Source organism: Anolis carolinensis, chromosome 1 (genome assembly GCF_035594765.1).
Source record: "Anolis carolinensis isolate JA03-04 chromosome 1, rAnoCar3.1.pri, whole genome shotgun sequence".
Taxonomy (NCBI): domain Eukaryota; kingdom Metazoa; phylum Chordata; class Lepidosauria; order Squamata; family Dactyloidae; genus Anolis; species Anolis carolinensis.
Genome location: NC_085841.1, coordinates 204551523 through 204564345, shown reverse-complemented (window position 1 = coordinate 204564345; position 12823 = coordinate 204551523). Strand labels below are relative to the sequence as shown.

The 12823-nt window shown below is 39.1% G+C and overlaps 1 protein-coding gene across 2 annotated transcripts in view; it reads left to right on the top strand.

Annotated features, from left to right (window-relative positions):
* The window catches only part of hecw2 (HECT, C2 and WW domain containing E3 ubiquitin protein ligase 2), a 297158-nt gene that overhangs the window by 272151 nt on the left and 12184 nt on the right, over window positions 1-12823 (top strand). For both annotated transcript variants that reach the window (XM_008117272.3, XM_008117273.3), the window contains 4 exons: window positions 3847-3999; window positions 6657-6755; window positions 9266-9395; window positions 11306-11452. In XM_008117272.3, coding sequence (XP_008115479.2) covers window positions 3847-3999; window positions 6657-6755; window positions 9266-9395; window positions 11306-11452 — 529 coding nt within the window. The remainder of the gene's footprint in view (window positions 1-3846; window positions 4000-6656; window positions 6756-9265; window positions 9396-11305; window positions 11453-12823) is intronic.

The following is a 12823-nucleotide window of genomic DNA, read 5'->3' as shown; positions in this document are numbered from 1 at the left end:
CTTCTTGAAGTCAATTTCCTTCATTTCCTATGAGTTTATGATTGTTGGCCTGGATAAACAAGAGCACCAGGTTACTTCAAGTAAATAAATAGAAATAAAAAGATAAACTAGAAAAATAAGAGCAGCAGAGTAACGTCAAAATTGTCTCTCATGAGAATTATTGGTTGCAAAGCTGCGATAAAGTGAACCTGAAGATGTCATAGTATTTATTAGAGCATACTTTGTAAAGTGAGTTGTTTTGAAGATGTTATATATCTCCCCTTCCATGTTTCCTTCTAGAACTGGTAATGTAAACAAAAGCGGTTTTAAGAAGCAGCAGTAAAAACTAACCAAACACTTTCCCACAAAGAATGTTTTTGTCATCAGGACAGAACAAAGGAGATTTGGATTTCGATAAGCAAATCTCTTGCTCAACACATGTTGACTGTGACATTTCACAAGTTGCGCGGTGCAACCATCATGTAGTGCACCACTATGAGTGAATCAGTCTGCAGTGTCCATCAGCAAAGCAATGATGAGATCCATGGGCTTTATTGCAAGGAGATGGAAACCGGAATAGTAGTCGATACTTGCTGCCGATCCGCTACCTTCCCACAAGGAAGCACCTTGATCTTGGGACTTAGCTCATGCATTTGAGCACTTCTGTGGCAGCATCATCTGCTCTCCCCTTGTTGGATTTTTTTTTTATTTAAACCCAAGCAAATCCCTTAAAAATAATAGTAAATGGGAGACAGATGAAGGGTAGAGTTATGCCACCCACCCAAACATATGACTTTGCATTTCAAAGATATCACAGTTGTGTTCTGCCAGCGGTGGTGTAATTTTGTCTGTTGTCATGCCAGTAAGTTGCCACTATCTTGCATCACAGGATCGCAGAGGATAGTGGCTCCCATACCATAATGTCCTCTGTCTTATGTCTTTTCTGGAGCTTTTTTGTGGAAAATTCACAGTTCCTCTTTTACAAGTTTGGTACAAAGAAGTGCACAGCAGGTGACAGTTACTGCAGAGCTCTTATAAAACTGGTGGGGTCCATAACACTATGTCACAAGTTTTGTTCCTGGATTATAAATGTCATTTCCTAACTGGTTCTATCAAAAAACATAGAAAAAGTTTATTAAACAGCAAAAACTTTGTTTTTGTGGGAAATCTTGTGGCAGGTTTTGCTCTAGTTTTTCAATGAATATCTCATCGGATCTCAACCAATTCAACCAGTTTGTGGCAGTCACAAATATGAAGTTTCTGGAGAATAACAACTACAGTAGAGTCTCACTTATCCAACACTCGGTTATCCAACATTCTGGATTATCCAACGCATTTTTGTAGTCAATGTTTTCAATACATCGTGATATTTTGGTGCTAAATTCGAAAATACAGTAATTACTACATAGCATTACTGTATATTGAACTACTTTTTCTGTCAAATTTTTTGTATAACATGATGTATTGGTGCTTAATTTGTAAAATCATAACCTAATTTGATGTTTAATAGGCTTTTCCTTAATCTCTCCTTATTATCCAACATATTCGCTTATCCAACGTTCTGCTGGCCTGTTTACGTTGGATAAGCGAGACTCTACTGTACTTTCAAAGTAAGTACCACACAATAAAACAGGAAATAACACTTTCAAACCAGGAACAGAATTTTTTTTTCAAATTTTGTTACATAGTGTAATAGACCTTAGAAACAAAATGCCCATTCATTGCTGAATGGGGGATGTAGACAAAAGACGAAGTGCTTTGATGCTTAAGATGTCCCAGTTGAACTCGGGAAAACAGACAAACCCCTTGAAGGTCACCTAGCAGCTTTGGGAAACCTATGGTGCATCTACCATCATCCTCAACCTACGAGGGATCGCCTAATTGGAACTGGAACTACACCATTGGTTCTCAACCTGGGGTCCCCAGATGTTTTTGGCCTACAACTCCCAGAAATCCCAGTTAGTTTACCAACTGTTAGGATTTCTGGGAGTTGAAAGCCAAAAACATCTGGGAACCCCAGGTTGAGAACCACTAATCTACACTATAGAATGAGCACAGTTTAACACTACTTTAAGGGCCATGGCTCAATGTTATGGAATCATGAGAGTTGTAGTTTTACAAGGTCTTTGGTTGTCTCTGCCTCAACAAAATATAACTCCTTTGATGATACAGCATTGAGCCAAGTCAATTAAAATGGTGTCAAACTATTCTACAGTGTAGATGCACCTTTTCCTATTCTTGTGAGGATAAAATAAAAGGAACCTGTGCCACAGAACCTGAGCTCTTTGAAGGTAGTAAATAAATAATTACAACAAAATAGTAGCAGCAGGCTTGTATATAGAGAACCAGATAAATGGGAAACAATAAATTATTTGTACCTTTAAACAGGAGGTAAACAATAGCCCAAGAGGAACAATTCAACAACTTCCAATACAGAACTAAAAGCAATACAAATGCCATTGAATTAATTATTCATTTGTGAAAGTGCACATAGTGCATCAGAAGATAAGGAACCTTTTATGAGTCTGATGCAACCAAAGGAATTACTGTGGTCTTGTATTATCTTGTATAACACTTACTCGCCTTGTTTAATTGGGCAGCTAAACCTTTCCCCTTAGGCAATCCCTCGTAGGCCGAGGATGATGGTCTTCCAGTTGTGGTCACAGCTGACCTCCAGTTAGAGTGCTCAAGGGCCAGGCTTCCCAGTTCTCAGTGTCTATGCCACAGTTTTTAAGGTTGGCTTTAAGCCCATCTTTAAATCTCTTTTACTGCCCACCAACATTTCGTTTTCCATTCTTGAGTTGGGAGTAGAGTAACTGCTTTGGGAGACGGTGATCGGGCATTCGGACAACGTGGCCAGTCCAGTGGAGTTGATGGCGTAGGAGTATCACTTCAATGCTGGTGGTCTTTTCTTTCAGCACGCTGACGTTTGTCCGCCTGTCTTCCCAATAAATTTGCAGGATTTTTCTGAGGCAACGCTGATGGAAGCGCTCCAGGAGTTGAGTGCGACGTCTGTAGACCGTCCACGTTTCGCAGGCGTAGAGCAGGGTTAGGAGGACAATGGCTTTATAAACAAGCACTTTGGTATCTCTACGGATGTCCCGATCATCAAACACTCTCTGCTTCATTCAGAAAAATGCTGCACTCGCAGAGCTCAAGCGGTGCTGTATTTCAGTGTCGATGTTGACTGGGAGAGGTGGCTGCCAAGGTAGCGGAAATGGTCAACATTTTCTAATGTTACACCATTAAGCTGTATTCTTGGCATTGCAGAGGGGTTAGCTAGTGCCTGTTGGAAGAGCACTTTGGTTTTCTCGATGTTCAATGAGAGGCCGAGCTGCTTGTATGCTTCTGCAAAGGTGTTTAGAGTGGCTTGTAGGTGGTCTTCTGAAAGCGCACAGACTACATTGTCACTGGCATATTGGAGTTCTATAACAGATGTTGTGGTGACCTTGGTTTTGGTTAAACTAGGAAAGCCCAAATGGATGGCCCCCCACAAGGGCTTTTCTCCAGGGGCAAACCAAAAATAGGCAATTTGGAAGTCCCTGAACAGACTCAGAAGTGGAGTGGGCAGATCAAAAGACAAACTAGCAAAATGGCGCTACCTTAAAGAATCATCCACCTTGTGTGACTGTGGAGCAGAACAAACAACTCCTCATCTGTATGCTTATCCGCAATGTCCTGCCTTATGCACAGAGGAAGAATTGTTTCAGGCTATAGACAGTGTGGTCGCTGTTGCCCGTTTTTGGTCAAAAGATATTTAGCCACTTGTGCTCCTTCTATTTTTATCAGTTTTATACTAATTTGTGCAATGCTTTTGATATGAAATAAATAAATAGTGTAAAATATTTTTGTTTTCTCTTTTGAAAGACTGGATTATAGCGGGCCTTCAAGGGAATTCTTTTTCCTGGTATCAAGAGAACTCTTTAACCCGTATTATGGATTATTTGAATATTCAGCCAACGACACATACACTGTACAAATCAGTCCCATGTCTGCGTTTGTGGATAATCACCATGAATGGTAAGAAAGATGAATCATCATAGTACTATTATTTTCTGCTGTTTTTATGAATCATTCGGCACACTCATTCTACTATTTAAAAATCACACATGGGTGTGCTTATATTCTTTTCGGTAAAAGGAAATAAGCACACCTGTACATGGTTTTTTAATAGCAGAATCAGAAGGAACAGTAAGCATTTAATTCTTTGCTGAGTGTTTTGTGGCATTAGCCAGTGAGCTTTAAGAAACCAGCACTCATATCTGGCATGAGGAAGCCTCTCTAGGTCTCTGCCACCTCCGAAATTTCAGTCTTTAAAAACCCAATGGATCAAAATATGAAACCTTTTTTATCAGCTTCTCTTCAGGCTATGGGATTGTACTAAAACTTATCCTTTGTAGTTTAGTTGTAAAATTTGCAGTTATGTTTTTTTTTTAAAGTTAAATCCTTGTCTTGTTAAGTTAAATCCTTGTCTTGTTTCTCACACTGTCAGCGAAGATGTGGTTTTGTGGATGACCAGCTTGTTTTTACCAGCTCTGTGGGAATCCACACTTCTATTTGAAAGCAAACAGTTCCCTACTCTGCTAATTCTTGGTGCATGAAATGCAGAATAACATTAAAGAGTCAGCTGGAAAAAAGGAGATTTCAACCAGTGTTTTCCGCTTTTTGGTCTGAGCCCTTTCCATGAATACAGATTAAGGGATGTGAGTGGAAACAGTGACCCATTTTCGTAGAGGAAAAACAGTACTACTATCAAGGACTATCTTTGCGGTAGAGTCGGAGCCATTGCTTACAACTTCCGCACCTTTGAATATATATTTTACACTTAATAGTGTTTTGATACCACTTTCGTTCTCATAGCTGTCTCCCACAGAATCATGTATATGCTTTGTATATTGATGTGATATTAAAGATTTCTAGGAACTGTAACCAACTGTGGTGCCTTAGAGTTTTCCATAGATAATTCTAATCACTTCACCAAACTAGAAATCCCAAGATTCCATAGGAGGGAGCCAAGGGCCCTTCCACATAGCCATATAACCCAGAATATCAAGGTAGATGTTCCACAATATTTGTTTTGAACTGGAGCCCCTTCTGGACAGGCCCTATATCCCAGGATCTGATCCTGGGTTTTCTGCTTTGAACTGGATTATATGAGTCCACACTGTTAGATAATCTGGGATAAACAGAAAACCTGAGATCAAATCCTAGATTTAGGGCCTGTCTGGAAGGGCCCAAGGTTATCTGAGTCCACACTGCCATATAACCCAGTTCAAAGCAGATATGGGATTTATTCATCTGTGTGACTGGATCTATACTGCCACATTAAATCCAGATTACCTGCTTTGAACTGGATTATATGGCAGTGACGACTCATATAATCCATTTTAAAGCAGATAATGTTGATTATCTGTTTTGATAATCTGGAATATATGGCAGTGTATATTCAGATACAGTTAAACTGGAATCAAAGTGTGCAAAGATGCAATGTAAATGCACCCCTGCTCTGCCTTGCTTTTACAGTAGAGGCAAACAAATCATGATATGTAAGCACAGCATTGTAACAATTGAAATGGCATAGCTGCTATTTCATATCAACAATATGTATTGCTAATGGGATTTCCGCAGATATGATCCTGTAGCTGTTGTCCCTAGGATTTTATAATAGCCATGTTACCTGCCCAATTGTTAGGGTTACAAGACTTCTTCCTTTTCAAGCCCTCCCTTCCCACTTCTGTTCCTCTAGCAAGATGCTGCATGAGAAACAGAATCTAGCAGCTGAAACATTTTTTTCATGCCTGCATCTCCAGCTTTGTAAAGGCCTGGGTTTGCCTGTTTATTTACCTCTGTCACGCAGATGCTAAAGGCATAGAGAATAAACACTGATTTGTGTCCTCTCTCCAGTAATTTACTGACTGGGAGAATGGATGCGTGCTCTAGAATTCAATTACTTACTTCAGAAGAGGAGTGTGTATCAGATCTAAACAAGAGCTTCAGAAAGTTCCCATTTTGGGCTATATGTCTCATAGCCCCCCCAATCAGCATGGCCAGTTAAAATTCATCTCATCATTTAAAACTAGAAATATGTGAGTTTCAAATGTAAAAAGTCTTCTGTGTCTCACTCTCTGCTGTGCTCTACATTGGGGATTAAATAGAAAATCAATTTGTGAGGGCAGAATTGTTATTTGGGGAGGCACCCTATGGTGTACATAGGGTGCCTCTCCAAATAACAATTCTGCCCTCACAAATTGATTTTTTAATCCCCAGTGTAGCCATGATAGAAGGGCACTTTGCCAGTAATTGCCCCCAAAAGTAATGTTTCTGAGCTCTGGTCTAAATTTATTCTAAAGTGAAAGAGGCTTGAGATATGCATATGTATCCTTAGCATAAATATTGCCGTGGCGTCTAACTTCCAAAGGCTGAATTTCTTGTGGAACGTACTTTCTTCAAAGGTGAGTCCTTCTGTAAAAGGCAGCTGGAGTTATGTGCATCGGTTACAAGAGTTTTCATATCTATATAATGCGAAAGTTGAAAAGTAATGAAAACTTCTGGCCTTGGCATGTGTGTGAACTGCATTTTCTTTTATAATTATTTTGCGGTTGACATTGTAAAGACTAATTGCTTAACCAACAGTAAAGAAAACCTAACTTGGTTTCATCATTTCTTGTTTATTCCAGGTTCAGGTTTAGTGGCCGGATACTTGGTCTCGCTCTCATACATCAGTATTTGTTAGATGCCTTCTTTACACGACCATTTTATAAAGCCCTCCTCAGAATGTAAGTAGAAGAATGTTTCAGATCCCATTCAAACAGCAAAATGTTGTTAGAGAAGCTGAATATGTTTTGCCCACCCAATAGATTTAAGCGAAATGACGTCTAGTTAGGGTATGACTTGTGCATGTGTTATAGCAGTCATAGAATCATAGAGTTAGAAGAGAGTAGAGACCTCGTGGGCCATCCAGTCCAATCCCCTGCTAAGAAGCAGGAAAATCACATTCAAAGCACTCCTGACAGATGGCCATCCAGCCTCGGTTGAAAAGCCTCCAAAGAAGGAGCCTCCACCACACTCCCGGGGCAGAGAGTTCCACTGCTGAACAGCTCTCATAGTGAGGAAGTTCTTCCTAGTGTTCAGGTGGAATCTCCTTTCCTGTAGTTTGAAGCCAATTGTTCCACATCCTAATCTCCAGGGCAGCAGAAAAAAAGCTTGCTCCCTCCTCCCGATGACTTCCCCTCCTCACATATTTATACATGGCCCTCATCATGTCTTCTCTCAGCCTTCTCTTCTGCAGGCTAAATATGGCCAGCTCTTTAAGCCACTCCCCATAGGGCTTGTTCTCCAGACCCTTGATCATTTTAGTTGCCCTCCACTTGTACAAAACATTCCCAAATGAATTCTCATATCTCTGCCCTGAATTCTTATATACTCTATGAGCAACAGCCCTACATTATAGAAAGTGAGTAGTTTGAAATGTGTGTGTTCAAATTGGTGGACCTGTGGGAGTTGTATTGCATTCTACTAATCAGTCACTGGGTTCAATCCATTTAAACCTTCCCCTTGACTAAGGACTTGACTAAGGACTAGGAGGTCTCTTCCAACTCTATGATTCTATGATTCTAAGTGTCTTTTTGCTCACACAAGGTATCACTGGATACAAATTCATGCCTGTAATAAACTCCTGTTTCATTCTTTAATTTTTCCACAATGAAAATGAAAGGATAAATTTGTAATGACCATAAAGAGCAGGCGAGGCAAAAATAAAACTTCTTTCTACCTGTATTAGTTGGCTGTGACTATATGTTTTAGTAGAGCCATTTGATATTCCTGTCACATTAATGATTTAATGGGATGTGAACAGCAAGTTAATGTAGGCATTGATAACAGTGTACAAAGTAGTCCCAATGTTTTTAAGATGCTGGGGGGGGGGGGGGTTGAATAAAAAGGGGAATGATAGCAGTCAGTGCAACAATTTTCTTGTGATAATTCAGCAAAATAAGTGTAAATTTGAACAGATTATATTCAACAGTTTAGGGGTAGTGTGGAAGGGGCCTCAGGCTGGAACTACATTACCCTATCTCCCAGGATCTGATACCAGATTATCTGTTTATCCTAGATTATCTGGCAGTGTAGACTCATATAATCCAGTTCAAAGCAGATAATCAGGGATCAGATCCTGGGATATAGGGCACTGCTGATCTAGCCTCCAGGCAGCTGCAGTGTGGATTCAGCACCCCCCAGCTTGGTGATCTCTGTAATCGTAGAAATTGTATTTTCAAATATCAATGTGCTAGTGGTTTCCTTTAAAGAAGCTACAAAAATGGACATGTGTACAATCAGACATCCTTATGGATATTCGGTATCCATGGATTCAACTACCCACCTTTTGAAAATATTCCCCTAAAACACATTCCAGAATGCCAACCTTGATTTTACAATTCTGTATGTTTTATTCTTATCTTTTTCTCACCCCAAGTTTTAACTGAGTGTCTCATGCGGCCCGCCCTGTTATATTGCTTTTTGATTTTGTGTTGTACTGTACATGATTATTTATTGTATTGTTTAATTGTATTATGATATGTTGTTTTTATATTTTGCTATATTGTATTGTCCTGGGCATGGCCCCATGTAAGCCGCCCTGAGTCCCCATTGGGGAGATGGTGGCGGGGTATAAATAAAGTAGTTGTTGTTATTATTATTATTATTATTATTATTATTATTATTATTATTATTATTATGTGGGATACTATTTTAATACACCCCTGCATATCATGGGACATAAGCATCCATGGATTTTGGTATCCACGGGGGTGGAGATGGGGTCATGGTACCAAACTGCAGCTGACAGCAAGTATCCACTATATGTGTCCTAAATGAAGGTTTTATGTATTTAGGAGAGTTAGTTAGGATTTTAAGTTACCTTCTACACTGCCGTATAAAATCCAGATTATCCACGCTAAACTGGATTATAGAGCAGTTTAGACTCCTATAATCCAGTGCAAATTAGATGATCTGGATTATCTTCTTTGAGATCTGTATGATATGGCAGTGTAGAAGGGGCCAGAGATATGTCTTTGAAAAGGAAGCATTGCACACCGGATAAATAACTGTATCATTTGGAAACATGTCTTTGCTGAAAAAGAATCTATTAGCAATGGTTCTTTAGATTCCTCTCTTTTTCTTCCTAGGATTGTACAAAAGTCCTGTCTAACTTCTCTTCATCAGCACACACAGCCATTATCACTGCCCTCCTGTCATTTCCATTCCTCTAATTTCTTCTTGTTTATGTTAGACTGTGTGACCTGAGTGACTTGGAATACCTTGATGAGGAGTTCCACCAGAGTTTGCAGTGGATGAAAGACAACGATATACATGATATCCTAGATCTCACATTCACTGTAAATGAAGAAGTCTTTGGACAGGTGTGAAACCCTACATTTTTTTTCCAAAAAAAATTATCATAGAGTCAGTCTTGTTGCGGTTATTATTAAATACTTTTATTTCCATATCCTCTTCAAGGTTACTATGTCTTTGCTGAAATGTTGTGATGTTATTCTTTCTGTGGATTTCTACTTTCAATAATACAGTATTTCACATTGATATTGGAAAGTATGGAATGTTATCTTTTCTTACCTGTCCAACCTAATTTTGAGTAATTTCCTGTTGTAAAAATAATGTGAACACCAGAATAGGAATTTGCCAAGTCCATAGCTCCAAAATCTTCTGAAAGTTATTAAGGTTTCTATTCCTTATCCAAATTAATGATGCTGTTCAGCATTTAAATTAGCAGGTACAATATAGCAACACTTGGTGAGCTATTGTTGATTCTCATTAACACCTGAAAAAACATGTGTTAAAAAGGCACTTAAAACTCAATTTGACCGGAAAATGCGCATCTTTGCACGACTGTATATCCCTGCAGTCTAGGAAAACACATGACTTCATTCCTATACTCTGGTGTGGACTGTTCCAGTGCATGTCTGCATTTTAAAATCCTGAAATAGCTGATCCGGATTGTAAACAAATTGAGCTATGGGCCACATGTGGCTAAATGACAGCACAATTGGAAAGCAGTTACAATGAGAACTCTCTGCGACCATTCCTTTGTTCTCATGTTTGTGAAATTAAATAGAGCTTGAATTTACAGGACGGTGAGGAGAGATAATAAGAAATCTGCTTATGTGCATATTCTGATATCTGTATTAGCACTTATGAGGTCCAGCACGTCTCAGAGTGTCAATTTTTTAAAAAACTAAAAGAAAATTTCTGGCAAATGTCCACTGTCCATCTTGCGGATTTCTAAAACCCACTACAAACAAAGGTGTCAGGATGTCAGGGGAGCATTTATCAGGACTGACAGCTCCATGTGTGGACTTGCTTTCAAGTCCCACAATTTTTTGCTCCATTTATTTGTCCCGGATTATGACGCTGTCTGGAAGCACCCTGAATGCACAACTATTGGTTTCTTTCCATTAGTGTTAATACGGGGTATGGGGTGTCTTCCTTCACTGTGCTGGAGCCACTTCATTGAGGGAGGGTAGTTCTTTCACTTAGCAAAGAGTAGGCAAACTTTTCCAAAGGATCTTTAAAGCTGAAGAAATAAGTCCCTTCTTGGTTCATATGGAACCACTTGCTGCCTAAAAGGAACATGCCTAATTGGCGCATTGCATAACAGCACATTGGGTGAAACAAAGAGCAATGGTGTTGTGCAAGGGACGTGAATTGTACATCTGTTCCTAAAAGTTGGAGCACTGATAGGAGTGCTAGAAGTTACCATCCTGAAATGGATTCCTAGCTATGTGGAAGCCTACCTTTGGCACCTGCCACACTATGAAAATAACCATTTAATTTGTGACAAGAGGTGACTTAGGCTGGATCTACACTGCCTTATAGTCCAGGTTATCAAATCAGATAATCCACATCATCTGCTTTGAAATTGATTATATGAGTCTGCACTGTCATATAATCCAGTTCAAAGCAGATAACCTGGTTTTTATATGACAGTATAGATGGGGCCTTAGATTAAAATACTTTTGTGCCCTTATGCGCGAATCCTTGTTGCATTGCTGTGCTAGGAAGCTTCATTTACAATTTCCAGATTATTTTTTTTTACACAGACTGTGAAGTCATCTTTGTATGGAAATTTCTTGCCTTGCTCATGATCCTATTGATTCAAAAAGAGAGGGTTGGTGTCCTTTTGATCTGTCCAGGTTTCACCAGAAGGACTTTAATCAGACATTTGAGGGAATGATCACAGACAGCTTTGTGTATAATAAGTTATGTTTGCAATAGAACTTCCTTTGTGACATTTTGGTGGTTGTTTGTCTTTAAGATTACGGAACGGGAACTGAAGCCTGGAGGTGCCAACATCCCGGTCACAGAAAAGAACAAGAAGGAATATATCGAGCGAATGGTAAAATGGAGAATTGAGAGAGGTGTTGTGCAGCAAACAGAGAGTCTAGTACGGGGTTTCTATGAGGTAAAAGATGCAGTAATGCTCTTTTTGTTTCCAATATATTATTATATATTAAGTGTATCCACAACCCATTTAGCAGAATTATTTATGATCTGCAATTAATTATTGTCCTGCAAACTAGTTAAATTGTACTGAGAAATACCACTGTTCTTTGTGGAGAATTCATACATAACATCACTGAGTCAAGCAACAAGGCTACATTTTACAAGGAAGTGGAAAATCTAATGATTACCAGTCACACATCTAAACACTCAGCACATAATGTTCATTTATGTAGAGGGCAACATTTTGATGCTGTTTGGTTTAACTTCCCTTTCACCCTGTTATGATTTGCTAAAATCTTTTTAGTTTGCTCTAAACTTGTTTGCTTAGTATCTTCTTGAGTCAGAGATTGGGAAGAGGCCCTGATCTCCAGTCAGAGAAATCAGTTTTACAAAATGGATATTGCAACAAAAAGGATTTGGGTGTGACTGCCAATACCAGAAAGGCTAGGGCCCCTTCTACACTGCTGTTATATCCCAGGATCTGATCCCAGATTATCTTCCTATCCCAGATTATATGGCAGTGGAGACTCATATAATCCAGTTCAAAGCAAATAACCTGGGATCAGATCCTGGGATATAAGGACAGTATATGTCCTTATATCCTGGGATATAAGGACAGTATAAGGCCAGCAGCCCTGGCAGGCACAAAAATATTCATTTTCCCACCTTTTCTGAAATGCCCATTTGTATAGGCACCCATTTTCGGAAACAGTGTCCGAAAATGAAAATGGGTCCATACGAATGGAACATATAGAAACAGATAGCAATTCCATACAAATGCACAACCCTAGTAGCCATCCTTGGAGATTAGAACTGAGGCACTTTCCCAGTCTTTACCTGTTCTCCACTCTGTGAAATCTATGCTAATAATGATTTTTCTTAAACATAAAAATTAGCTGCAGCACAAAGCAAATCTCCCAGGAATTACCATTTATATTGGCATACTATCAACAGTAATTCTTAGGTGCTCACTTAATATCTGTAAAGTAAATCCTGCTGGAGCATCTGTACTATATGTTGAGGCTGCATCGCCCATCTCCTTAATGCTAGATAAGTTTTATTGGCATTTTTATATGATAACCATATTATTACTAGTAGTTTACACGATGTAACAAAATCTGGGGGGAAAATCTGTTCCTGGTTTGAAAGTGTTATTTCTGTTTAATTGTTTGGTACTTGCTTAGAAAGTAATTGTTATACTCCAGAAACCTGGTTTTTGTGGCCGCCACAAACTATGTTGAATTGAGAGTCATTGAAAAACTATAGCAAAATGTGCTGCAGGATGTCCTGCAAAAACAAAGTTTTTGCTGTTTAATAAACTTTTCCCATG